The 22,383-nt window shown below is 45.4% G+C and overlaps 10 protein-coding genes across 10 annotated transcripts; 5 read left to right on the top strand and 5 right to left on the bottom strand.

Moving 5' to 3' along the window:
- Positions 1–145: 145 nt before the first annotated feature.
- On the top strand, positions 146–4,247 carry SAMD00019534_040410 (hypothetical protein; the record flags this gene model as incomplete). The annotated part of the gene is made up of 7 exons (XM_012900546.1): positions 146–580; positions 631–737; positions 880–935; positions 1,015–1,448; positions 1,515–3,432; positions 3,496–4,020; positions 4,114–4,247. Coding segments are annotated over 7 exons (3,609 nt in total), but the record flags the coding sequence as incomplete, so codon positions are not given.
- Positions 4,248–4,692: 445 nt separating this feature from the next.
- SAMD00019534_040400 (hypothetical protein) lies at positions 4,693–5,031 on the top strand (the record flags this gene model as incomplete). Its single annotated transcript, XM_012900545.1, has 1 exon — positions 4,693–5,031. A coding segment is annotated over one exon (339 nt), but the record flags the coding sequence as incomplete, so codon positions are not given.
- Positions 5,032–6,568: 1,537 nt separating this feature from the next.
- On the top strand, positions 6,569–8,405 carry SAMD00019534_040390 (hypothetical protein; the record flags this gene model as incomplete). Its single annotated transcript, XM_012900544.1, has 6 exons — positions 6,569–6,593; positions 6,717–6,922; positions 6,991–7,068; positions 7,179–7,420; positions 7,486–7,804; positions 7,929–8,405. 6 exons carry the CDS (start codon positions 6,569–6,571, stop codon positions 8,403–8,405), a joined length of 1,347 nt encoding a protein of 448 aa, XP_012755998.1.
- Positions 8,406–8,877: 472 nt separating this feature from the next.
- SAMD00019534_040380 (hypothetical protein) lies at positions 8,878–9,120 on the bottom strand (the record flags this gene model as incomplete). The annotated part of the gene is made up of 2 exons (XM_012900543.1): positions 8,878–8,883; positions 8,962–9,120. Coding segments are annotated over 2 exons (165 nt in total), but the record flags the coding sequence as incomplete, so codon positions are not given.
- A 978-nt stretch (positions 9,121–10,098) lies between these two features.
- Positions 10,099–13,190, top strand: SAMD00019534_040370 (hypothetical protein; the record flags this gene model as incomplete). Its single annotated transcript, XM_012900542.1, has 8 exons — positions 10,099–10,126; positions 10,212–10,257; positions 10,354–10,452; positions 10,509–10,914; positions 10,981–11,204; positions 11,269–11,630; positions 11,704–12,214; positions 12,284–13,190. The coding sequence occupies 8 exons, from the start codon at positions 10,099–10,101 to the stop codon at positions 13,188–13,190; spliced, it is 2,583 nt and encodes an 860-aa protein (XP_012755996.1).
- Positions 13,191–13,362: 172 nt separating this feature from the next.
- On the bottom strand, positions 13,363–16,035 carry SAMD00019534_040360 (hypothetical protein; the record flags this gene model as incomplete). The annotated part of the gene is made up of 5 exons (XM_012900541.1): positions 13,363–14,718; positions 14,858–15,411; positions 15,500–15,541; positions 15,633–15,729; positions 15,796–16,035. The coding sequence occupies 5 exons, from the start codon at positions 16,033–16,035 to the stop codon at positions 13,363–13,365; spliced, it is 2,289 nt and encodes a 762-aa protein (XP_012755995.1).
- A 320-nt stretch (positions 16,036–16,355) lies between these two features.
- On the top strand, positions 16,356–19,940 carry SAMD00019534_040350 (hypothetical protein; the record flags this gene model as incomplete). The annotated part of the gene is made up of 4 exons (XM_012900540.1): positions 16,356–16,977; positions 17,058–17,175; positions 17,253–17,588; positions 17,678–19,940. The coding sequence occupies 4 exons, from the start codon at positions 16,356–16,358 to the stop codon at positions 19,938–19,940; spliced, it is 3,339 nt and encodes a 1,112-aa protein (XP_012755994.1).
- Positions 19,941–20,112: 172 nt separating this feature from the next.
- Positions 20,113–20,628, bottom strand: SAMD00019534_040340 (hypothetical protein; the record flags this gene model as incomplete). Its single annotated transcript, XM_012900539.1, has 1 exon — positions 20,113–20,628. One exon carries the CDS (start codon positions 20,626–20,628, stop codon positions 20,113–20,115), a length of 516 nt encoding a protein of 171 aa, XP_012755993.1.
- Positions 20,629–20,645: 17 nt separating this feature from the next.
- On the bottom strand, positions 20,646–21,509 carry SAMD00019534_040330 (hypothetical protein; the record flags this gene model as incomplete). The annotated part of the gene is made up of 1 exon (XM_012900538.1): positions 20,646–21,509. One exon carries the CDS (start codon positions 21,507–21,509, stop codon positions 20,646–20,648), a length of 864 nt encoding a protein of 287 aa, XP_012755992.1.
- Positions 21,510–21,556: 47 nt separating this feature from the next.
- SAMD00019534_040320 (hypothetical protein) lies at positions 21,557–22,234 on the bottom strand (the record flags this gene model as incomplete). Its single annotated transcript, XM_012900537.1, has 1 exon — positions 21,557–22,234. One exon carries the CDS (start codon positions 22,232–22,234, stop codon positions 21,557–21,559), a length of 678 nt encoding a protein of 225 aa, XP_012755991.1.
- Between the last annotated feature and the right edge of the window lie 149 nt (positions 22,235–22,383).

Below are 22,383 nucleotides of genomic sequence, written 5' to 3'. Positions count from 1 at the left end.
ATTATAATTGGTCAATCAAACATTGAAGTGTATCAATCAACATCACGTGCTTGGAAGTTAGAAAGAGTGATAAATAGACAGAAGGACAGACATAGACAGTCAGTGCCAGACAGACGGACTCCAGACTACAGAGCTGGCGACAAGTGGTCAACCAAATACGTCAGATAACGAACCAATTATTAGTCCTTCATCATTGAGTGGAGGATCGCTGTCATCAAGGTTAAGACGTGCAAAGACATCAAACTCACCTACGACTGTAGCCATCCCCCTGACAACATTCTCAAGCAACCAACCATTGTTGCATCATCACTCCTCTGACGAGTTTGACGATAACGACGACCATCACGACAACAAGGCAACAGCAGTGATGTCACAGACGTTCTCATACTCGGCACATCCGCCTCCACCAGGTGGCACACTCAACATCAGCGATGACGACCTTCTTCGCAGCAGCCACGACAGCACTGGCAAATACATCGAAATTGATAATCTACGAGATGATGGATCATCTCCTCTACTCTCATCATCACTGAACTCCTCTTCACGAATGCTTGCAGTATGTACAAACTCATCGATCACGTTGTTGTTGTTCACCATATCTCTAACATCTTATCACTACGCATCCAAAAGGAGGTCGACACCAGGACATTCGTTCAAAAGGTCAAGGACTTTGTGATGCGCAAGCATATCTATCTCCCAAGGACGATCAACTTGGAGTTGGACGAGCAGACCACCAAGTAAGACACATACTCGCGCACATGATTGATGAGGACTAACATCATTCACTCATAGGTTCCCACCCAATGTAGTTAGGAATCAGAAGTATAACCTATACACATTCATCTTTGTCATTCTTTATGAACAGTTCAAGTACTTCTTCAACTTGTACTTCCTCATGGTAGCGCTATCTCAATTCATCCCACCTTTACAGACAGGTATGAATGGACTGGTCATTAATTGGATTGAGTTGGATTGGATGGATGGATTACTTACATGCATGCACGACACAAACAGGCTATCTATTCACATATATATCACCATTGGTCTTTGTACTTTCTATTACAATTATCAAAGAAGCTTATGATGACTTCCAGCGATTTAGACGAGACAAGGAAGCCAACTCTCAACATTATCTGCGATTGACTCGAAATGGATACGAATCCATACCAAGCTCAGACATCAAAGTTGGCAATTTCATCAAGGTCGAGACTAATCAGAGAGTACCATGCGATATGGTCTTCATGAGGACCACCGAGAAGAATGGCGCCTCATTCATTAGAACTGATCAACTCGATGGCGAGACCGACTGGAAGCTTCGACGTTCGATTCACATCACACAAAAGCTGCTCAACGACGACGCCCTACTAAACATGCGCGCGTCCATCTATGCTGAGCGACCCAAGAAGGACATCTACTCATTCATTGGCAACTTTACAAAGAATGACACTGTATGTATATGATTGGTCATTTACTCGATCGATTCACATTACCTGACCATCCATTCAATCAATCAGAGCGAAACAGAGTCAATCAGTGTGGAGAATACATTGTGGGCCAACACTGTTATTGCATCTGGTAGTGTGATCGGATGCGCGATATACACTGGCAGGGAGACACGATGTGTGATGAACACAAGCATACCATCGACAAAGAGTGGCATTCTGGACAGTGAGATCAACAATCTATCAAAGGTTCTCTTCCTCCTGCTATGTGTTCTCTCATTCGTTATGATCTGTCTGAAGGGATTCAGAGGTGCCTGGTACATCTACCTATTCAGGTACGTTCTATTGTTCTCTGCCATCATCCCCATCAGTATGAGGGTCAATCTCGATCTGGGCAAGACAGCATACTCTCTGATGATGATGCGTGACAAGCAGATCCCTGGCACGGTGGTGCGCTCATCGACCATTCCCGAGGAACTTGGTCGCATTGAGTACCTGCTGACCGACAAGACTGGCACGCTCACTCAAAACGAGATGATATTCAAGAAGTTGCATCTTGGCTCGATGTCCTACTCCAAGGAGAGTCTGTCGGAACTCAAGCGAGAGCTCCACACGTCGTACTCAAGTGCACAACAGCAACAACCGCAGACTACTAGAGGACGTAGGAACCTTGGATTCAAGGTCAAGGAGGCAATCACAGCCATTGCTTTGTGTCATAATGTGACCCCTGTGGCCGCCAGTGAGGAGCATGAGGGTGTGGACATTCATGAGGAGCAACAACTACAACAGCAGGAACAACAGCAACAACAACAAGGTCGCTCTAAACTACGCAAGTTCTTCAAGTCAAAGAATGGCTATGACAAGGTGACTGAGATCAAGCGACAGGAGCCTGAGCCCGAGGATGACGATGACGACGAGTCCAATCGATGTGTGATCGATGACGACGAGGACGAAGCATCGTCCTCATCAATCGCCGCCGCATCCAAGCAGAGCTACCAGGCATCGAGCCCAGACGAGATCGCACTCGTCAAGTTCACAGAGTCGATTGGACTGGTGCTCAGCGGCCGAGAGCTGAACTCGATCACACTGTCCACACCACTCGGCGAGCAGGAGACCTACGAGATCCTCAACATCTTCCCCTTCACATCAGAGACCAAGCGAATGGGCATCATCTTGCGTGACTGCCAGGGCGTGATCACTTTCTACATGAAAGGCGCTGACTCGGTCATCGCCAAGCTAGTCCAGAATAATGATTGGCTCGATGAGGAGTCGGGCAACATGGCGCGTGAGGGACTCAGGACCTTGGCATTTGGCAAGCGAGTCATGTCGGAGCAGGAGTACAACGAATTCTTGAACCGATACAACAATGCCAAGACATCGATTGTGGATCGTGCAGCGCGTGTTCAAGAGGCCATCGGCACGATCGAGAGGAACCTCGAGCTGATCGCATTGACAGGGGTAGAGGACAAACTGCAGACCAACGTCAAGGTCACACTGGAGCGACTGCGGAATGCCGCCGTCAAGGTATGGATGCTCACTGGTGACAAGATCGAAACAGCTACATGTATTGCCATCTCGACCAAGCTAGTGTCGCGCACTCAGTCACTGTTCCAAATCTCCGTCACTGACAAGTTCCGCGCATCTGAGAAGCTCGAACATTTCTCGCGACTGCGTGATGCCTGTCTGATCATCGACGGCCCATCACTGCAACTCTGTCTGGATAACTTCAAGGACGACTTTATCAACGCGGCGTCCAAAGCGCCCTCGGTGGTCTGCTGTCGATGCTCGCCCACCCAGAAGGCGGACATTGTTCGATTGATCCGAGAGAAGACCAAGAAGAGAACCTGTGCCATTGGCGACGGTGGCAACGATGTCAGCATGATCCAAGCAGCTGATGTTGGTATTGGTATCGTTGGCAAAGAAGGCAAGCAAGCTTCCCTCGCGGCAGACTTCTCAATCAATCAGTTTAGTTATCTAAGTCGTCTGATATGTAAGTTCATTCGCTCATTTAATCGCTCCATCATACTCATACTAACTCAACCAATCAACATAGTGTGGCATGGAAGGAACTCATACAAGCGATCAGCTAGTCTATCACAGTTTGTCATTCACAGAGGTTTGATCATATCGTTCATTCAATGTGTATTCTCTGCCATCTACTACTTTGCCGCGCTGTCCATTTACAATGGAACATTGTTGGTTGGATATGCCACTGTCTACACGAACGCGCCAATCTTCTCATTGATCCTCGATGAGGACGTGTCCGAGGACATTGCATTCAGATTCCCCGAGCTCTACCATGAGCTGCAAAAGGGACGTTCGCTATCCTACAAGACCTTTGCCATATGGGTACTCAAGAGTGCGTACCAGGGCGGCGTGATCATGCTGCTGTCCATCATACTCTTTGAGAGCAGTCTTAACAACATTGTATCGATCACTTTTACCTCACTGATACTTTGTGAGTTGCTCAATGTCGTCGTGGAGATCCATCGCTGGCACAGATACATGGTTATCTCTCTAGTCGTCACACTGATCATTTACATCAGTACCATGATGATACCTCAAGTAACAGCATTCGGTATGTTATTAGTTTTATCACATCATATAACATCACATCACATCACATCACATTCAACTAACTAACTCCCCATCACAATCAATCAATTTAAAGAACTATCATTCATTCTATCATTTGGATTCTGTTGGAGAGTGGCTGTGATCACGGCAGTCAGTTGTCTGCCACTGTATGTCATTAGATTGATCAATCAAAAGATTGATCCACCCTCATACACCAAGTTGGCCTAAGGGTGTAGAGTAGTAGTAAACATACCAATCTCCAAACAAATTAAGTCAATCAATCTATTCTTTGATGTTGTGTTTTAGATTGAATGAATGAAATGTAGTTGTAGAATGAGCCTCACATCATGTGATTGACACCAACAACACACACGGCCATCCAATGATGTCGGTCCATCCTAACACACCACACACACATCCTACTTCTACTGATACTCCATCTTTCTTTGGTGTTTATAACCTGTTGTTGTTGTTGGCTAAGGTTATGGATACAACCACTGTCAACTCAATCAATCACCTACTGATTAGTTGAACATGTAAAATTTCACGAGTCCAACCTCAATCCATCCATCCATCCTTTATCACAGTCATCCAATCAATCAATATTAAATCAATCAATCATTATTGTTCAATTCAATCAAAGATATAAGTATTCATAATAATAATATTAATAATGACAAAGATAATTCCTACATTGCTGGTATTGGTAGTGGTAGTGTATGCTATTTATGCTGCCGAAGAGATGATTGCTTGCAACAAGATGGCATGCCCGGAAGTTTGTCCTTTTAATTGCTGGCGCAATGGTGGAAGATTTTTCCATGGAGATGTGTCATCGCCTACATCCAAGCATTGTTGTGATGTCTGTCTATACCAAGGTTTCGACGGAGCTTATTGCAACTCCTCAGTCACTTTAGAGAACTTTGATCCCAATGCCAGAGGTTACTTAGCTGGTTGTTGGGAACAACAATACGTCTGCATCATTAGACAAAACAAATGTTCACCATACCTCAATTGAATAAGAATAAAGTACATTCAGTAAAGCTTACAATCATTGGCCATTGGGGCTGTGTGATCATGATCATCACCACAGTCACTTCAAGTTGGCCGCATCACTCAAACATACCATACATTCTTCAATCAATCATGTTTACCGTACGAATGATTATCAATTGCAATTTGAAAGTTTAGTGTGATCCAATACATGAAGTAGTTGTCATACAACATGAGCTCATGTATTATATTAACAAGGATGACCGACCATCATCACCACTCCACAAAATTGATTGATTGCCCTCGCCACATCACACTCTTACTACAACTACATGTTGTCGACAATAAAATGGACATCTCAAAGAGTAGGGGAGGAAGTAAGGAGCAGGGGCTATGCCTCACAGTGTATACATTTCGTAAATGCATATGCACTTGGATTAGCACATCTTAACTTGGTTGAGGCTCTTTAGTTAATAACTTTGGTTAGTATATTTGATAGAGTCATCTTTATCGTCATCATAATCATCATCATCATCATTCTATTATACAAACAATCAATCAATTAAACAACTTGATCACGCTCGACAATGTTAAGAAATATTATCCCTATTTTGTTGGCTTTGGTATTGGCAATAGTTGTAATCTATGCTGCCCAGGAGCCAATTCAATGTAATAAGATGGCATGTTTGGAAGTGAACCGTCGCTCATGTAAACAAAATGGTGGCCAATTTTTCCCAGGTGATGGATCTACTGAAACCAAGCGTTGCTGTGACATCTGTCTGTACCGTGCTGGTGCCGGAGCCTACTGCAACTCCACCGTCACACCCAGGAACATGGATCCCAATGCCAGAGGATACCTTGCCAGTTGCCAAGACCCAAGAGTATGCAACCTAAGTACGAACAAATGTGCTTAATCGATTAAACACATTGCATCATTCAATCTTTCAATCATACAAGTATATTTCAATAAATAAAGATAAAAGGTCTTCGTTTCGTTTGATTGATTATTACACTGTTTGTAAAGAAATGATCTAGGGTGGTGCCTTTTGGTGACAGGCAGAAAAAAGGTCATTATATACAAAACAGTTGTTTTCCATATCTCATCATGATGGATATTATAAAATAACTATTTTTTTGGACCTACACTCACACATCAAGATTCTTAGACATCATCATAACAGCTTATTCAAACAACCAAACATCCTACCTATCATTCATTATTATTATTTATATTTATACATTACTCATATACCTCACACACTCACTCACACACATATTCTACAATCAATCAATCAATCAATCAATCAATCAATCAATCAAACAATCAATCAATCACACCCACATCTCAACCCAATCACACACACTGACACCACCCCTTGTTGTACACTTCTAATCTCACAAACAAAGACAGAACTAGTGGACAGGCCAACAACTCATTAATTCATACATTCAATAATTCAAGCATCATCCATCATCCATTACAGTAATTGTACATATAAATATATTTTAGTAGGTGTATATTGTAATTTAGTTGTACAGTATATATAAATATCAGAATCATGAATCCACCTCCTCAATCATATTGTATGTATATCAGATATGTCAGAGTGGCACCACTCAAGAAGAAGAGACATAGATAGAGATAGATAGACAGGACTTCAGGAGGACAACATGCTCATATTCAAACAAACCTTTTGATAAATATAGCAGGGGGCAAGGAGGAGGAGAAGGAAAAGGACAAGGCAAGACTGAGGTTCAAGTTTGACAAGGTGATGATCAAGGCCAATGGTGTAAACTACATCACCGAGGGCGTCGTTGGCAATGGTTCATTCGGTGTAGTAACCCAAGCCATCGTAGCAGATACCAAAGAGCTTGTAGCCATTAAGAAAGTCCTACAAGACCAACGATTCAAGGTATTCATTCATTCGTCTCAATCAATCAATCAATCAATCATCTTGTACTAACATACATGGTACTTTAGAATCGAGAACTACAGATAATGAAAATGCTTAATCATATAAATGTCGTACAACTTAAGAACAGCTTCTTCACCTCTGACGTATGTTGACTGGAAGGGCAGGATGGCAGGCATGAAGAGAAGGCAGGCAGACAGACAGGACAACTCACTCATGAACCTCAAACTCAAACTCAATCTCTCAAACTCAATAGAACGATGAAGTATATCTGAATCTTGTATTGGAGTATGTACCTGATACGGTGTACAGGGTGGTAAGAAGCCACTCTGTGTCTCGACAACAGTTGCCATGGATCTACGCCAAACTTTATGCGTACCAACTATGCCGAGCACTCAACTACGTCCACTCTCTTGGCATCTGTCATCGTGACATCAAGCCACAGAACCTACTAATGGACACAAAGACAAGCATATTGAAACTATGTGACTTTGGAAGGTATGTTATGGGTCAACGAGGACACTGCATCGATAGTAAGACTGACCATTGTACTCTATCTATAGCGCTAAAGTCCTTACCAAAGGTGAATCAAACATATCATACATTTGCTCAAGGCATTACCGAGCACCAGAGTTGATCTTTGGCGCCACAAACTACACGACGGCTATTGATACGTGGTCGATAGGATGTGTGCTGGCAGAGCTACTCATCGGGCATCCACTGTTCCCAGGTGAGAATGGAATCGACCAGTTGGTGGAGATCATCAAGGTACTTGGCACGCCAACCAAAGAGCAGATACACGTGATGAACCCATACTACTCATCATTCAAGTTTCCAGAGATCAAAGCCAATCCCTGGACAAAGATATTCAGAGCAAAGGAGGTAAGTGTCATCATCCCGTGAGAGGGGCTGGACGCAAGGGAGAAGGACCATCCATGATCACACACTTACACCACCCCCACCACATTTGGAATGATTCCAATCACTCGACCAATCAAACAAACAGGTACCTCCAGAGACTATCGACTTGATATCCAAAATACTACACTATGAACCAAACAATCGATTGAAACCAACCGAGATAATGGCACATCCATTCTTTGATGTGTTGCGCGATCCCAAAACGACACTGCCCGATGGCAAGCCCCTGCCTCCTTTGTTCAACTTCACCATTGCCGAGCAATTGACAATGAGTGCCAAGACGGCGGCAATCCTCGTGCCGAGCCACGCGATGAACTCCATCGAGCTGCCCTCGCCACTCTTCCCACACTTGGTCAGTGGCGGCGGCGGTGGCGGCGGCAGCGGCACCACCAATCAACAACCTGTAACATCCTCCTCCTCATCATCATCGTCGTCAACCACCACTCCCACACCATCGCCATCCAATCTCTCCGCTGCCAACATCGAAGCAGCCGCCCAAGACACAACATCGTCTTGTTCTGATCCAACCGACATTGCAGAAACAGCAAGAGTCGCTCAGTAATAAGTCCTTATCATCACTCCTCCTTATCCGACCTCCATCCATGCTTGGTGCAAAACACAACAATCATTCCTCTATTTATTCCGCTCCTCTCCACCTCAGTCAGTCACCACGCATACTCCTCCGACCTTCCTCCTCCACCTCTGCTGGCAACAACAAACAACGCGTGCAGTAATATTACCTCGCTACAAATCCCACTCTCTCTATCTCTCTATCTCTACTCTATCCACCTCTCTTTCCACAGCGCAACAATGATCATCATTGAAGAGCATCTTGAATAAATACATACATGTTGATATTATTACATCTCTACACATCTATACGTGTACAACAACAACGTCATCAACAACAACGACAAAAACAACGAACAAAGTATTACTAACTAACATCCTGAATGATTGACTATATCAGAGTATTGTTGGGTTTATTGGAGCACTGTTGCTGATTAGACAACTACATGAAACACGCGTGTTTAACGGTACTGTTGAGGTAGAAGACGAAGGGCAATGAGTTAGTGTCAACTGTACAAACTACTGTGTTGTATAAGATGGATACATACCTTGTGGAAGCCAATAGCCTCAGCGTTGGCACGGAAACAACGTCTGCACATGTTGAGGGCATACTTTCTGATAAGACCGTGGTGATTTCCACAGGTGCGGCACTTGCGGGAACCGGGTCCCATATCTCTTGGGTGACTTAACCACAACTCTCTGGCCATTTTAGATTCTATTGTTGGTTGGCAATAGTAACATTGTTGTTAGTCTACATGTATATTCGAATGTTCAAAGTCGCCACAAAGAGATAGTATCATCATAGTCACAGCATTAATCGATCAATCATTCATCATCATCATCGACTACAACATCCAGTGAAAGTCATCGTTGTTGTTAAGTATTCATTGATCGATCAATAAATATGTTTGCTGAGCGTTGAGTCATAACATTATTATCGCATGATCGCATTTCGAATGTTTGATTGAGTTATAGTCATTAACCAAAACGCTAGCTTGATTATGTCAATGATAAGATGATGATGATAATAATGATGACTGCTGTAAACTAATAATGACACCACCTGTTGTTGACTATAGTATTGTATTGCACAAGACACTCACTTGATGTACCTGTAAGTGACGAGGAAAACTTGAAAAGGGTCTGTATCAATGTAAAGTGAGTTGCCTAAGTCATTCGCCATCCATCCACTCCCTGCTCACACTCTCCTGCAGCTCGACAAAACAATAATTAAAACAAATGAAAAAAAATCCAACGAATTGTTTCATCAATAATATATGCCCGGGCTTATTTATAAATGATATGAACAACGAAGGTGAGAACATACCCTCACAGAGATACCCTCACACAACTCGAATTACATCAACAACAAACCCAAAACCCAACCCTTGACAAACAATCAAAAATGAATGAGTTGGTGTTTGTGGTGAGGTGATTGGAGATGAGTGGTTGTGAAGTGACCGCACTTTATTAAGACTTCAATCAATCATAGTAATCAATCATAGTCAGTCACCTCTTATTATTATTATTGTTGTTGATGTTGATATTGTTGTATGATTGAGTGAAAGTGTAGTAGAAACTATTGGAATAGGAAACAGGAAGTAGGAATATATAGATAGAGTGAGCAAGAGAGGAAACAGGAAATAGAGTGATAGAGTAGAGACACAATAAGATAGGATTACATGATGAGGATTGGAACATTATATATAAGTGGTATGTTGGCATGCATGTCGTTTATGATCTCTGAATCAACACTCATACATACATTCATTCATTCAATCACTCATTCAAACATCAGTGTTGGAAGGCAGAGGCCTCTCACCAAAGGATAGCAATGGAGCAAGGTAGGTGATCAACTACATTCATTCATTTAATCAATCAATCAATCAATCAATCATACTCTTACTCATACTCATACTCACAACTATCAACTACTTTAGTGATCCATATTGCGTCGTGATAGCAGGTGACAAGAAGAAGAAGACAAAGGCAATCAAACATACTCTGAATCCCAAATGGGAGTCTGAGAACTTTGAGATGTAAGCGGACTCAATCAATCAATCACTACAAGTAGTCTAACATCACAATCATATAGGCCAATAGAACATCTATGTCAATTTGTATATGTAGAGGTGTATGATTGGGACAGGTTCAGCTCGGATGACCCAATGGGTATGGCTACAATACCAATCGCAATGATATATGATTCGACGACGAGTGAGACCATGCAATGGTTCCCATTAGAGCCAATGAAGAATGTGACCAAGGTGGCAGGTGAGCTTAAGCTTAAGTTTAGATACGAGCGATCGTCCGAAGCGAAGCAGAAGAACCCTCTGATCAAGGCCATCAAGGAGAATGATCTAAACACACTTGACAGTATCCTAAAGTTGCAGACCGACATCAACGTATGCGATACAGAGGGTACACCAGCACTCCACCTAGCAGCAGCCTCCAACAACATACCCCTAATGATGTTATTATTGAAGCATAATGATTCAAAGGTATGATTATCACATCATGTGATCATGTGATTGATCACTCACTCACCCAATCAATCAATCAAACAGATCTTACAGAAGGACTCGCTTGGCAACTCACCTCTACATTTGTTCAGCCAGAAGTGCCTGACATTGACATCGGAGGAGCCTATATTGAAGCTGATAGACAAGGGATGCTCTACCAATGCCCAGAACAACTTTGGCGAGACGCCACTACACACGGCTATCATGTCCACCACACCAAAGACCTTCCTGATAGAGGTCCTGCTCAACAAAGGTGCAAACATCAATCAGTATGTGTCTCCACGCGCGATCACCATCATCAACATCATCGTCTAACCATCTTTTGAATCATAGGAAAACAAAGAATGATGAGACGCCATTGCTCTATGCTATCAAGTTTGCCAAGGTTGAGTTTGTTAGATTGCTCATACAGAGGGGCGCAGACATTAATATGGAGGGCGGCTCTCCGCCAAAGAAACCGATGGACTTGGCCAGACAATTGAACAACAGCAGCATCGTACAACGTCTTCAGATGTCGGTCGAGATCAGTGAGTGGCTGGCCAACCTCCAGCTTGGCTCGCTCACACCCATATTCATTGGCAACGAGATCTTCTTTGATGTCCTGCCCGACGTAGACGAGGCCACACTAGACAGACTGCAAGTCACTGACAAGGACCAACGAAGCAAGCTCCAAGCTGCCATTCGTAAACTGCGAGGTAAGTGATCAATCCAGTCCAGATCAGTCCAACACGCAACACTTATAACTAACATCCATCATTGATCTTTTAGTGCCACCTTTAACCAATTCAAGTAGTTCATTAGCCAATAGCACTGGATCTGGAAGGACGGTGGAGACGAGTACGAGCAAGACAACAGCCTACTCTAGTAATAATAGTAACTCACCGTTCAAGGCTAGCAATGGTGATGCCGAGTCAACCACCAAGAATATAGATACCAATGGACAATCGAGCAACAGTGGCAACAGCGAGTCGTCCACGACCAATAATAGCAGCAATAACAATGGACTGGTCGACGATGACTTGGACATTCCAGACGCAAAAGGTGCACACATCAAGATTGACGTCGATGAGCTGGCCCGTCTGAAGCACACCCATCTGGACGACGCATCCTGGGTGATCGACGAGTCCAATCTCAAGTTCCAAACATTGCTTGGCGTGGGTGCCAGTGGCAAGGTCTACAAGGGCCTGTACAAAGGTGGCACGGTCGCCATCAAGGTGTTGAAGTCCTTCACCAACGAGAAGGATGTTCTCGAGTTTAAGAAGGAGTTCCAAATCGTCAGGTATGTCTGTCTGGCACTCTCAATGTACGCATCCAACTTACTGACCTCTTCCCTTTTGCATACATATAGCTCATTGAAGTCACCAAGTGTAGTCCACTTCCATGGCGCAGTGATCAAGGACAAACTGTGCATTGTGATGGAGCTGTGCTCCAGGGGATCACTGTTTCACATATTGCAGGACAAGACTATTCGCTTCACCTGGACAGAGTTCTTCAATTTGGCACTGCAGGCTATCAGCTCGCTCAACTCGTTGCACACGTGGTCGCCACAGATCCTCCATCGCGACCTTAAGAGTCTCAACCTGCTGGTGACCGAGGACTGGGTAGTGAAGATCTGCGACTTTGGATTGTCTCGTTTCGACACTGGTAGCAACCTGGAGACGCTTGGCAAGCTGCGTGGCACCTACGCCTACGTGGCTCCGGAGGTCTACTTTGGCAACAAGTACACGGTCAAGAGCGATGTGTACTCGATGGGCATGATCGTATGGGAGATGATCTACCGTTGCATCAACGGCGAGCACCAGTTCCCCTTCCAGGAGTACCCACAGCTCAAGTTTGACTTCCAGATCCTCATTGCCTCGGCCAAGAAGGACCTTCGTCCAACATTCCCTGCCGCCACACCCAAGTGTCTGATCGACATTGTCTCACAGGCATTGCTCAAGGACTTTGCACTCAGACCCACCGCTGAGCATCTCTACGACGAGGTGGTCAAGTGCAGGAACGAGTACATGGCCAATGCAGCAGAGTGGGACGCTCTATGTACCATCCCAGTGGTCCCTCCACCAACAACACCTGTTGCTGCAGCAACGACAACGACAACAACAACACCAACATCACCTCCCCCTGCACAACCACCATCGCCTCAGCAAGATCAGCAGCAGCAGGTGGAGCCAAAGAAGCCATCCGCATTGCCAGATCATTTGAGCAGGACTCGATCGGTGTCATCGCCTGTCGAGCCAGCTGTTTTGAAGAAGTAGCTCAGCCCAGCAACTTGTAAAGACATCCGTCCTGCACGCAGCAGGAGCCTGGATGGAGGTTCACATCGGTGGAGTCTGTGTCCATCATATTAAATTCCCCCTTACGATATATACATATACATGCCTGCCAGCGCATGCCAGAGGGCTGGCTGGCTGGCTGGCTCTCTAGTCTTTATAGGTCCAATACGCCATTGACAAAGGATAGGTTCTGTGTCGGCAGTGGGATGTTCTGAGTCGATGGCAGGGTCGTGTTGATGCGTGTCTGATCGATGATGTCCAGGTCGGGATGCACAGGCGGACAGGTGCTGGAGATGAAGCGAAGAATGTTGAGTGACAGCATCCTGCTGGCACTGTTGTGCGCGTCGGTGTTCTCTTCGTTCAAAAGGTTGTATCGCTCGATCTTGTCGCACACCTGTCTGTTGAGCGTTCCATCAAATATCGGCACGCCAAAGTATACGTTGTAAGGGATCCATGTCGTCTGGATCGTGTTCTCGTCGGGTATCTGGACATCCTTCCTCAGCATCGATATGTAGCCGATGCTGTGCGACAGGTTCAGCAACGACTCGATGCGTCTGACCAGCGGGTGAAGGTGCATGTTGTCGGCGGTGTATTCTGACTCGGTTGATGGGGGCACGGCACTATCATCGATCGGGTCGAGTGGGAATGGCACGTCAATTACCGTCTGTTGTTCTCTGATCGTTTGATGTTCGCCATGTGTGGAACGCGATCGATTGTTACCACTGTTATCAAAGCGCACGTAGGAGAATGCCTGTACCAACACTGGCGATGATAGTAGAGTTTCGTTGACTGTTGGAAGAAGCTGGGAAAGGTTCACATTGATTGATTCATGATCCAACGAGCACACTCGGACTTTCTCGCACTCTCTAAACACTGCCGGGATCTTCTTGAGTCGATGACCCTTGGCCAGCAGGACAGAGTTGGGTCCGGCGCCAACGATGTTGTAGAGGTACAACTTGAACCAGAGACTGTGGATCTCGTAGATCGCTGGTCCAAAGTGTGGCGGAGCACAACTGATCACTGGACAACTGTCCGTGGCGAATGGGGACATTGATATAAGCACCGAGTAGTTCTTGCTCAGAACACGTATCCTCGTTGCCTCTTCCAAACTGTTCATTCGCTCACAACTCAGTAGATCGAGGCCATGCTGTGTGCTTGGTATCTTCTCGTTGTATCTGAGGAATTTGATCGTGTCCCTCAGTGCGATGGCCGACGCAGCATATCTCTTGGCCTCGAGTTCAACAAACTCTGTCGTGTCAATCTTGTCCAACTCTCCAAGGAAGTCGTCGAGTGCCTCATTGGACAGCTTGCCAACCTCAAACATTGTCACAGCATGATTCTTGAGTCCATAGCCAAGGTTGCCCATCATCAGAAATGCCGTGATTGATGAGTCGAATATCAGTCCAATCCTTATCACTGCAGTGCTGTCTGTCGATGACGAGTCTGTCGTTGTGCTAGCGGTTGATTGATCGCCAGTCGTCTGAATGGCAGCCAGTGATGGATTGGTTGGCTGTTGTTGACTATAATTGATCCAGGTTTGATGCCAAGTCGTCCTGACGAATTTACTATCACCTTGTTCCTCAGTCTGGGTCCATGTATGAATGGTTAGCGCACTACTCAATCAATCAAAGTAGGGTAAGGATACATACAGAGTTGATGAGTGGCTCAAGGTTCTTCTTTTTGGCGAATCCCAGTCGACAGTAGAGTGATGCGGCTTGTTTGACGAGCTCGACATCGATTTGAAGTAGCTCTGCCAGTGTTTGTACAGTGGTCCTCTCATCGATCGACACGAATATCTTGTAGAGTAGACTCTCAAAGTAGTCGCCAGACACTCTATTCATCACGAATCCTTCCAGAGGTGGCACGGCAATAGTATCCGTGTCGGAGATTGGAATGTCGACAAAGATGAGTCCACGTGTGAGCAGGGAGAGAGCAGCATCACGATCAAAGATTCCAGCTTGCTTGGGCGAGCTTTCCAACTCCTCCAAAATGGCCAGTTCCTCTGCTGTGCAGCTCCTCTCGTCGTCAGCTGAGTTGCAACCACGATTGAGCATCCACCAATAGTCCAATGCCTTTTCCACTGAGTTGCTTGGTAGCAGACTCTTTATCACATCCTTCTTCTTCTTGAATAAGAATCCCTTTGATCTATACTTGTTCATAAGATTGATATACTGATTCCTTCCAATTCCCAATACTCTGAGACCTTAGCGTATATCATTCGTCGATTGATTGATTGATTGATTGAATGTGAGTGATGACTGTCTGTGATGTCCAGGGGATGCTCTACTTACAATCCACTGCAGTAAAGTTTGGTAGTTCATCGTAGGACTTGGCTGTGATTGAGTGATTGAGTGATTGAGGAATGAGTAAGGGTATCAGGTGAGGTGTGTCACATCATCATTGTTAATGAACTTGATTGATTACCATTGGCCATGATCTCAGACATCATGATTGAGTAGTATTTGAATGCAGTGACATTGAGCATGCCAACAAGTTTATCGGCTATATGATATGGGTATAACTATTGTATGATTGCTTGTTTGTTAGCCTCAATCAATGTTGTAACTCGAGCAATGAATGAACATACTACAAGGTTGGTAATAGATAATCTTATTATCTCTTGATAATAGATACGCTCATCTTGTACATAGTCTCTGATTATGTTTGTCTTCCAACGTAGTTGATGCTTTATACTGAACTTGATGATGAAGTGTTTCCACTTGGTTGGTGAGTTCTCCAGTATTGCCTTTGCATGTGATGGCAATGTATCCCAAGCCTGTTGTTTCAACACATGCTTCTCCAACTCCTTCTCAGCAGCAGCATCCATTCACTATAACTATCTATATCTGTCTATCTGTAATACAATGATTGAATGAATGAATGAATGAATGAATGAAGTGCACCATTTGATCTAGATTGTTTGTTTGAAAAGTGTGATACCCCCCTTACATTTCATTCAGCTCTCATTCAAACATTCGTGATAAAGAGAGATAGAGAAAATAGAGATAGAGATAACTTGTGTGAGTGTGCATGCACATAGAGAGAGATATAGATAATAAGCAACAATATAAAGTAACAAGCATACACAACACGCCAACACAGACAGAACAGATGCAGACGAGACAAAGGAGGGCGGTACAGGGGGGCATGTCTGGCTTTCAATTCGATCGATATGGTGTGCCCAGCCTCTCTATGTCGCCACCACGCAGTGCACACAACCTTAATAATAGTCGATCGCCTGGCAAACCATTGTTTGGCAGTCCCAGCAGCTCAGTTAGTACACTCAGTGGGAGCAGCATTGCCAATGCAGTGCTCGTGTCGTCAGACACGAGAGGAACATCGCAGGACAACCCGCTCAATCTGGAGGACGACGAGCACGAAGCACATCTGCAAGAGATCAGATCAGTGCTGGAAGCCTCGGCCAAGGAGGAGGAGGAGGAAGAGGCCAAACAGAGTACAGAGCCAATCAAGATGTTTGATGACGATGGCAATATATTATTACAGGCAGAGACTGTTTGCATGATTGACGGTTTCGTTGCACCAATGAAGAAGCCCGTTCTGTTCAAGGAGCTTCATCTCGAGATCACAGCAACGCGAGCATTAATAGGACATCAGAGGAAAGGTCAATCAGAGGTCTGCATTCAAATCAAGTACGAAGATCTCACAAAGATGTCCTTCACCTCGCTCAAGGGCAAGTCGGACCTACTCCTCGTCACGAAGGAGTTCAGCTTCTTCAAGCATTGGGTAAATAATCCCACAACTGTAAAGAGTATGTTCATTCATTGATTGATCCCGGTCATGACCTTGACCTTGACGTTGACATTGACCTTGCCTTGCACTCATTCATAGATGTTGACGTGGGATTGCCCAATAGTATAGTGTTGAATGACATTAGGAAGAGGGATATCACAGCAATCAGAGGTCACCTGGAGAAGCGATCACATTGGATGAAGTTATTACTGATTGAGTGAGTGATTGATCGAATGAGCGAACGAACGAATGAACAAGACAGACACTAACATAGCTATGAATCATTGACTGAAGGGAGGGATTCGATCCCGATAAGGTGATGGCGAGTTACCCTCCACCAAAGGAGCATCCATTGGCACGTGACATTGTCAAGATCACTCAAGGCGATTTGCGACGTTTGGAACCAGAGCAGTATTTGAACGACTCCATCATTGACTTTTACATGCGCTACATAAGGGATCACTATGTGGAGGAGGCTGATCGCGAGCGATTCTACTTCTTCAACACATTCTTCTACAACAATCTGACGCTCAAGAAGAGCATGGAGGCAGCCTACAAGAAGATTACAAAGTGGACGCGCGATGCAGACATCTTCTCAAAGGACTTCTTATTCATTCCAGTGTGCGAGAAGTAAGTAGCACGGTGGAGTAGCATGGATGGGATGGGATGGGATGGGCCAGTCAACTGACACATCATCGCCGCCTCCATCACGTGATTAGCTTCCATTGGACATTGTGTATAATATCATTCGTTGGACAGGACCCGGCAACATGCACGTCGGCCAATCGCCCACTGATCATATTCCTGGACTCATTGAATGTGCAGAAATGCACAGCTCTCACAAACAAGATTAGACAGTACCTGTCGATGGAGTGGAAGCATAAGAAGGCGGACCCGTCAAACGGTGCGATTGGCGAGCGGTTGTTCAATGCAAAGACTCTGCCGTTTGTGCGTGCCAACGTACCGCGCCAGGACAACCTGAGCGACTGTGGCGTGTTCCTGCTGCACTACATGGAACTGTTCTGTCGCAATCCCGAGAAGCAGTTTGATACGCCCCTGTCCCGCCCTCAATGGTTCCCCACCTCGGAGATACCCGAGAAGCGAGAGATCATCAAGAACCTCTTGCAGCGACTGCATCACGAGCAATACGACGACGGCGACACATCATTTACATCCAAGGATGACGACGAGCAACAGCAATCAAGCGCAGGAGAAGGTGACAAAATATCGATCAATGATGATGATGATGATGATGCTGAGGAGGCAGGTGCGCCAACCACATCGACCACGACCACCTCGACAACAACAACAACTTTGACCAATGCTTCAACAACATCAGAGAATGAACCAATTGAGGTGAACGAATCAATTGAAGTGGATGAACCAATGGAGGTGGACAAGGTGGAGCAAGTGTGTATAGACAATGTAGATAAGAATATAAATAATAGTAACGACGACAATGACAACAAGGACAGCATGGGCATCAAAGAGAGCACGGACAGCATGAACAACAAGGATGGCATAGACAACAAGGACAGCATGGATAACAATGACAGCGTGGATAACAAAGATAATGACAGCGACGACAACAACAACATCATTAGTACCAGTCAGCAGAGTAGTACCAGTACATGTTTAACTAACGATCAGGAGATGAATAAGGATAGTGAGCAGGAGCAGAAGCAAGAGCAGGAGCAGGAGCAAGAAAAAGTGAAGGAGAAGCAGGATGTAGTCAATGATATGGTTTGTTCCGTTCCGGATCAACAAGTGGTTGTACTTGTACAAGAGCTTGAGGAACATCTTGAGCTTCCACAGCCTCAAGATCCTCAAGAGCCTCTTGAGCTTCCAGAGCCACTTGAGCTCCCAAAACCTCAAGAGAATCAAGGGCAACAAGAGCCTCAAGAACCTCAAGAGCTTCCAGAGCCTCTTGAGCTTCCAAAGTCTCAAGAGACTCAGGGGCAACAGGAATGTATAGCTCAGAAGCAGGAGCAGGATCAGGAGCAGGATCAGGATCAGGAGCAGGAGCAGGATCAGGAGCAGGAGCAGGAGCAGGAGCAGGAACTTGTGCAGGAGCAGGTAAATGGGCAGGAGCAGGAACAGGAGCAGGTGCAAGAGAAGGAGGAAATGGAGGAGATGAATGAGCATGAGCCCAATCTAATAGTGGAGCAGCAGGAGGAAGTAGTGCAGAGCAGAGAGCAAGAGCCAATTAAGTGGGATTATAGACCGAGGACTAATAGGACTAGACAAGTGCAGCGGCCTGAGACTATAGTCGAGCATAGGAAGGCGAAGGAGCAAGCGACACAACAGATGGACCAGATGCAGATTAATTTACCCGAATTGGTTTGGCAACAGCAATACAAGACGGGTACGCGATCACAGTCACGACAGGCACAGGCAGAGGCACAGGCACATGCAGAGGCACAGGCACATGCAGAGGCACAGGCACATGCAGAGGCGCAGCATGCAAAGTTACAGACACTGGCACACGTAACTCTACTGGCAAGAGAGCAGGAGCACCCACTGGAGCGGCCACACACCCGGGCCAAGGGGCAAGGTAAACAGGATGACATGCGAGTTGTCATTGAGACAGTGGTCAGCGAGCAACATCAATCGAGCAGCAGCAGGAGCAACAACAAGCATACAGCCACTGTGATCTCGAGCAATAGAAGGAGGACAACTGCTATTGCGACTACTACAACCAATCCAGAGGACTTCTGTCAGGTTCAAGATAAATTTATTAATGGTAGAATGATTGAGGGCAATGATGACGGCAACAACCACAGCAACACACACAGCAGCAGCAACAGCAACAGCAGCATCAGCAAAACATACACCAGCCTGAGTAACATGGCGCACAGTTCAAAGAGGAAACAACGCAGCCAAGATAATGGCCGCGGGCAGGCCACCAAGAGGCAGACCACAGTACATCGAGCGGCAAACGAGATACATGGCGAAGACATTGTCAGCAATGAACAGCTGTAGTCGATCAAACATTCAAACATTCATTCATTCATTCACGTTGGATTGGTTCCAACCAATCAACCTCCATCTATCTCACCTACCTGTTTGGCGATATCCAACCAGGTGACATCCAAGTCCCCTTTGTTACCAAGGGTACTTGTTCACAACACAATACACATACATGTATATATATCTATGAATAGGAGATTGCATTGATCTGGTCATTGCATAGTTTAATCACTCGAGTTGTTCCATACTCATATCCTTTGTCCTTGATTGAGTGGATGATGCTCAGTCGCTCTGACTGGGACATGTTGGTGAATGATGGCGTGTTGAAGTAGTAGTCCAAGGTGTGATGAGAGTTGTATATGACCATGTTGTGAAGTGTCTCGGTAGTTGGTCGTAAAATGGTACTACTGAGTCCATAGTGCTTGAGAAAAGCCTGGAGAAAGCCAAGATGATTCCTATCGCGAGTGAGTGTTTGCGTGATGATACAATCCACAGCATCATCCTCCAGTTGGTCCAGTGTGAACAGGCTAATGACGTGTTCAAACACCTCTATATGGTCACTGAGAGCGGCCCATTCACATAGGACTGGGTTTGCCTTGACATTGCCGATGTGCTCCAACATGTACTTGACATCATCCAATGATCTAGCAGATATATAATTGCATACTGCAGCACCAACACCAGACTCTTGATTCACCATTTCTAGATCTTGCTTGCTCAGTTGTTCGAAAAGGAAACCATTGTCTCGCGGCATCCCTTTTCCATCGATTGTGCTAGACATCGATTATCGAGCTTAGCATTGTAGTGAGAGCGCAGGAGTCGCATCAATTCGGCCGAGTGGCCAGCGGCGCATCTCATGGCCTCATTGACATTTTCTTCTGGATCAATGGGTCTGCAGTTGACTACGAACTGGCATACCATGTCCAAGGTAATGTTGCTGCCTGGCTGGCCCACAGCTTTGATCAGGTTCAACAGGGTGTTGTTGTAGTAGTGGAATGTGAATGGCAATATTCGCGGACTGACGATGAATGTTGCCATCGAATTTGATATGCGGCAACACGTCTCTGAATCCAATCCATCAATAGAATGAATGAGTTTCTCTACGCACACAGTGTCACCGCTCCGTAGAGCTGCCAAAGGGGTCACACGAAGTTTGAACTCTGGCTTAATAAAACAGTTTGGTATTATGTCCTCCCAAGTCTTCATGATGGTACCATTCCCAACATGATGTTGGTAGAGGTGCTTTAGGAATGCCTCGTGACCGTGGTCGATCGCCTCACTGATGACATAGCGCATGGGCATGGTCTTGAGGTACTCGGCGCCAACTGATGACTTGGCGAGCTCCTGGAAAATGGCGATGTTTCCATCTTTGGCGCATTGGGTGAACAAAGTGTTGAGTGAATTAGGACCTTCAGTATTGTGGAGGAACATGCGGTATCCCCATTTATCTAAATCTAGTGCCGGTAAGTTATCAATGATGTACTGAACACTGTCCAACATGTTGCACTTGACAGAGTGGGCCAGCGCCGGCTGCCAAAGGCGCGGCAGAACAAAGAGGCAGTTGAAATCTTCGTGAAGCATTCTAAGCATTCCAATGCGGACACCACGTCGCTTCTTAAACTTTAAGTTCAATGCGATGTAATGGCCATCGGCTGCCTCGATAGGACTTGTTGGACTCGTGAGATGTTTGAGCGCACAAACTGCTCGCTGCCAGTGTCCATTGCCATCGGGAGGTAGGCAACAAGGGGGATTGGTAACGACCCGCCGTGGCAATTGATGTACCACTGGAGGGTATTGATGTTGCAGTGGACAAAGATGACATTGGCTTCAAACAGGTCTTTGTTGAACATGTTTGGGCGATTGATCAGATGCCTGAATGCGATGACGTTGTTATGCTTCACAGCAGCTTGTAACAACTTATTGTTGTAGATGTAGTCGTTGCTATTACTGTCGCTGGTATGCAACTCGGAGTAGCCACTAGACACTGAATTGCTGGCAACTCTATCGAACGCCTCAATGAACATCTGAGTGGCATTGTAAAGGAGCATATCATAAAGGTTGCCATTGGCATAGAGGTCGACACCCTTAATCGTTGACTGGATGCTGGTGGTACCAGTAATTTGAAGGGATGTGGTGATGGTAGTGGAGCCTTCATTGTCAACATCATCAAGCTCTAGTAACTCACCATTTCTTTTGCTTAGTAATGTAATACTGCACCATCGTCTGTGTATATCGCTCACATGTCTAAAGATTTGCTTGCACAACAAGTGATTGTGGAAGACTAAATGTATGCTATTATTATTCATTGTATCTGGATGTTTAAATGAATGAATGAACTTGGAACCACTTTATGTACCAGGGGGCTAGGCTGAGGCCTGGGCTGAGTCCTTTAGCCTCACCCCCTTTTCTTCAAACTTTGTCCTTTTAATGTATCAATAATAATAATAATAATGGA

The sequence above is a fragment of the Acytostelium subglobosum genome (genome assembly GCF_000787575.1).
Source record: "Acytostelium subglobosum LB1 DNA, scaffold: scaffold7, whole genome shotgun sequence".
NCBI classification, from domain to species: domain Eukaryota; phylum Evosea; class Eumycetozoa; order Acytosteliales; family Acytosteliaceae; genus Acytostelium; species Acytostelium subglobosum.
Note: the sequence above shows the minus strand (reverse complement) of the source record. Positions and strands in the feature narration are given on the sequence as shown.